This window comes from Otolemur garnettii, unplaced genomic scaffold (genome assembly GCF_000181295.1).
Source record: "Otolemur garnettii isolate 467f Iridium unplaced genomic scaffold, OtoGar3 scaffold00016, whole genome shotgun sequence".
NCBI lineage: Eukaryota > Metazoa > Chordata > Mammalia > Primates > Galagidae > Otolemur > Otolemur garnettii.
The window spans coordinates 13,551,979-13,556,929 of record NW_003852411.1 but is presented as its reverse complement, the minus strand read 5'-3'; the positions used below and the strand labels follow the sequence as shown (position 1 = coordinate 13,556,929).

At 46.0% G+C, this 4,951-nt stretch overlaps 1 protein-coding gene across 1 annotated transcript in view; it reads left to right on the top strand.

Annotated features, from left to right (window-relative positions):
• QSOX1 (quiescin sulfhydryl oxidase 1) overlaps nt 1-4,951 on the top strand; it is a 50,925-nt gene that overhangs the window by 29,711 nt on the left and 16,263 nt on the right. The window contains exon 5 of the mRNA XM_023510757.1: nt 1,030-1,120. Within this exon, the coding sequence (XP_023366525.1) occupies nt 1,030-1,120 (91 nt within the window). The remainder of the gene's footprint in view (nt 1-1,029; nt 1,121-4,951) is intronic.

Sequence of the window (4,951 nt, the reverse complement as noted above, 5' to 3'; positions counted from 1 at the left end):
CTGGGTTTTTCCATTTTTTTCATGAGTCGGGGTCTCACTCTCACTCAGACAAGCCTCGAACTCAAGCAGTCCTCCCGCCTCAACCTCCCACAGTGCTGGGATTACAGGCCTGAGCCCCTGCACCCGGATTTTTGTTTGTTTGTTTTTTGATACAGCACCTCTGTCACTGAGACTAGAGTGCTACGGCATTGTAGCTCACTGCAACCACTGCTATGTCAATGGATCCAGCAAAGGGAAATAGGTGGCCAGGTTGAAGATAAAAAGAAGACACAGTCTCCCTTCCCTCATGCCTTCTCACCTGCTGGCCTCTTACCTATACATGGGGATATTCTGCTTTTAATTAGAATAAGAAACAAATCATTTTTATATTTTCTGTTGAAACTTGAAGTTTTAAAAACAATTTGTAGCTTAAGTCTCTGATTTGGGGACATAATACAACTTGCCTTCTTATTCATGTCCACCCTCATTTTAAACTGGGCCTCGGTCTCCCCATCTTAAATAAGGAAATGGGATTAGATAGATAGCTTCTAAAGTCTCCTGCACCCAGGACTTTCTGATTCTTTACTTCCCTTTTTCTTAACACCCACTTCAGAGAGGAAAAAGCAAATCTCCTAGTTGATAGTGACCTGCCACAGATCGAGACTTAGCAGCTGATGGATTCTAATCACCAGACTCTCAGGGGATCAAAAAAACCATGCCCAGTTAAGCCCGGGCCTCGCCATGGGTCTCACAGCACCCCTTCCCAGTCCTTCCCCCCAACTCAGTCCTGACTCTTAAAAGAGACAGGAAGAAAGAACAAAACAGAAAAGCTCAATGAAGAACCAGTTTACGAACAAGGGCAGCTCCTTTTGAGACTAAGGGTTTGGTTTACTCCACTGTGGAGGGCAGGCATCCCGAGACTTCCACCAGGCCTCATGTGGAAGCAGAGGGCTGCATGGCAGCACCATGTCACTGGTGTCTGCTATCTCCAGCTGTGTCGTCTTATCCCCCCTGGCTGTGGAGAGTGACTGCCAGATTCGTCTTTTGCAGGTTGGCGGAGATTGATGGATTCTTTGCAAAAAACTCCGAAGAGTACCTGGCCTTGATCTTTGAGAAGGAAGACTCCTACATAGGTAGAGAGGTGAGCTGCCCTCGAGTCTCCTACAAATTCTGGATGCCACTGGAGACCCCCAGCTGAGGAGCAGGGCTTTGCCTGGCAATTCCAGGCTCTTGGCTGACAGCCTCATAGCCCGGCACTGGCCTGTCCCCTGCTGGGAGAAACAGGAAGTGCAGGAGCTGAACCTTTCCGTTTTACAACCTTTATGTCTATTCTTCTCTCTTACTGAAACCAAATATAACACCTGCTGTTCACTGTGCATTGGACTAGATTTCTGGCACACATGGTTTATAACCCCCACAGTTAACTAAGATGATCAAATAACACGCCCAAGATTACACAGCTGGCGAATTGGCAGAGTGTAGCTGGGAAGCAGGTCTGTCTGGCCCCAGAACTCATGTTGTTTCTACACTGCTCCACCTGCTTGGGGTTAAACATTTGGGAGGGAGGGAACATTAGAGGTGATCCAGGCTCTCACAAGGAAATGGGGGGTCCGTTTTGCTGGGTGAAGGCTCAAAAAGTTGAACAAGCTGGCTAGGCATGGTGCCTCACACCTGTAATCCTAGCACTTATGGAGGCCAACGCAGAATTGCTTGAGCTCAGAAGTTCAAGCCTCATAGTCCAGCACTGGCCTGACCCCTTAATTTCCACTCCATCTCTTACATGTTATATGCCCATGACCAAAATGTTCAACTTCTTTTTGATTTTTTGAGACAGCATCTCACTCTATCACTGGGACTCAAGTGCTGTGGCATCATAACTCACTGTAACTTCTGGCTCAAGTGATCCTCCTGCCTCAGTCTCCTGAGTAGCTGGGACCATAGGCATGCCACCACCATGCATAATTTTTCTGTTTTTTTGTAGCTGTTTTTTTTTGCTCTTGTTCAGGCTGGTCTTGAACTCCTGAGCTCAAGCCATCCTCCTGCCTTGGCCTCCATAAGTGCTAGGATTACAGGTGTGAGGCACCGTGCCTGGCCAACTTGTTCAACTTTTTGAGCCTCATTTCCCTGTCCATAGAGTAGTGATGATTACTTTTCTTCATGATATTTGCTGAGAAAGTCAAATGAGGCAATTTAGGTAAAGGGCCTGGATTAGTAACTGGGATATAATAGGTGCTTTTTTTTTTTTTTTACTTTATTTTTTATTTTTTTGTTGTTGCAGTTTGGTCGGGGCTGGGTTTGAACTCACCACCCTCAGTATATGGGGCTGACACCCTACTCACTGAGCCACAGGCACCACCCAGTAGGTGCTTTACATCCATTCCCTTTGCCTAATGCAGAGAGCTCTCTGCTCTGCCACTGGCTCATGGATGACACAGGCCACTTTGAGCTTTTCCCAGCTGCAAAGGTTGGACACCCCAGTATATGGGAGATGTTCCAAGACAGTCCCAGGAGACAGATAAGATGTGAGAGTAGGAATGAGATCAAACACCACTGTTGGCTCTGAGTGATTTTCCCATTGAAACTCATCAAACGCACTTGAGAGTCCTAGCTAAAACCAGAGACCGTCTCCAGGCCTCTCAGCCCTGAGAAGGGAGGCACCAGGAATGGAGAGGGGCTGAAGAAGTGGCTGGCCCTCTGGGGTTCCAGTCCATGCCCCAGGTCATGCTTATCAAGTAGAAGTGATTGGTAAATGGTGATAGAATCATCTCTTCTCCCTCGCCTCCCCACAGCCCACTGAGACACCAGGGGAGGGGGCCACCATGGTCTGAGCCAAGGGCCCCACATACATGTGGGCACGCTAATGATGCTAAGGGAGTCAGGAGGGTCTCAGAGCTGAGAGCCCAGGCGCTGGGGCCAAGCTGAGCTGGGATTTATAGCCTAGTTCAGATACATGTGGCTATGTGACCTGGAGGCATGATTTTACATTTAAGATCCAGTTTCTTCAGCTATAAAATAGTTTTATTTTATTTTATTTTATTTATTTTTTGAGACAGAGTCTCACTGTATTGCCCTTGATAGAGTGCTGTGGCGTCACAGCTCACAGGGACCTCAAACTCTTAGGCTTAAGCAATTCTCTTGCCTCAGCCTCTCAAGTAGCTGGGACTACTGGCGCCCATCAAAACACCCAGCTTTTTTTTTGTTGTTGTAGTTGTCATTGTTGTTTAGCTGGCCTGGGCCAGGTTCAAACCCACCAGCCCTGGTATATGTGGCTGGTGCCCTAACTACTGACCTACGGGTGCTGAGCCAAATAGTTTATTTTAAAATAAATACATACTACATCATTACTAGTCATTGTTACACACATTTTTATAAAATTAACCTGAAGTTGATGGTATGATGATGATGATGATGATATTGCTGGAGCAGGGAGAGATTTAGCCCCATAGAGGATTCAAACACAGGGAGCCGTCTGTACTGCCCTGCCTCGCTTAGCCTCCTAAAAATAGATCCTGTTTTAGTGTTCTGAAGATGATGCAAGGCGATCTGTATACAGTACACAGTGCACACTCATCAGTGTTAGCTAATGCTTGCCTTTTATTTCTGTCTAAAAATAATCGGCATGTTTGATACGTTTATTTTTCTGATTTGAAATATAGATATGAAGCTTTATAAGCATAAAAAGGAGGGAGTTTTAGTGGCTCCATTGTGAGGAGGACTTAGAAGTCAGTAACAGAAGCCTGCCACCTGCCATTTGTGTTTGTCACGCACGGTCATGCTGAGGACTTCTCATTCCTGATGTGGGGATGTTGTCATTCTCTACCAATCCTCTTGTCACCTTCAGAAAACCCCAAGTTACAAAACCTGTTCAGGCCTTACTATAAATACACATGTCCCTCTGACCATCCAGGCTCAATATGTCTATTCCAGAGGTTTATTTTGCTCATGTCTGACCCATAAATTTATTATCATAAAATCATAGTTCTTTTTTTTTTTATTCCAGGTTAATGTGAGGGTGCAAACACCTAGGTTATAATATTTGCATTTGTTAGGTCGAGTCCCTCTTGTAGTTGTGTCCTGCACCCAAGAGGTGTGCCATACACCCTTACATTGTGCCATTCAGTGGGAGCACATCAGAAAACCATAATTCTGGCTCAGCGCCCATAGTGCAGTGGTTATGGCATCAGCCTGGCCCATCAGCCTGGGCCAGCTAAACAATGACAACTGCAACAAAAAATAGCCAGCGGTTGTGGCAGGCACCTATAGTCCCAGCTACTTGGGAGACTGAGGCAAGAGAATCCCTTAAGCCCAAGAGTTTGAGGTTGCTGTGAGCTATGATGCTACGGCTCTCTACTGAGGGCCTCAAAGGGAAACTCTGTCTCAAAAAAAAAAAATCATAGTTCTTTAAAAGTCGACTGTGATTCAAGTTTGATTAAAAAAACTGCTCTTGTCTCCAACAATTGAGGTTTCAAACAAACAATGCCTGGTAAGTTCTTAAGGGATTGGCTCGGCATCTGTGGCTCAAGTGGCTAAGGCACCAGCCACATATACCTAAGATGGCAGATTTGAATCCAGCCCAGGCCCACCAAACAACAATGACGGCTGCAACCAAAAAATAGCCGGGCGTTGTGGTGGGTGCTTGTGGTCCCAGCTACTTGGAAGGCTGAGGCAGGAGACTCGCTTGAGCCCAGGAGTTGGAGGTTGCTGTGAGCTGTGATGCTACAGCACTCTCTCTACCCAAGGGGATAGCTTGAGGCTCTGTCTCAAAAAAAAAAAAAAAGTTCTAAAGGGATTGCCCAGCAATGGCTATTATGAGAAGGCCTTGGGGAATCTTGGGAAATCACAGAGCAGTCAGATGTTGGGGTGGGACAGGCTTAAGCACACGAAAGTGCTTGCTCAGGACAAAAAAACAAGAATAAAAATGAAAGCACATTTTATTACACCTTTTACAGGTTGCTTTTTTTTTTTTTTTTTT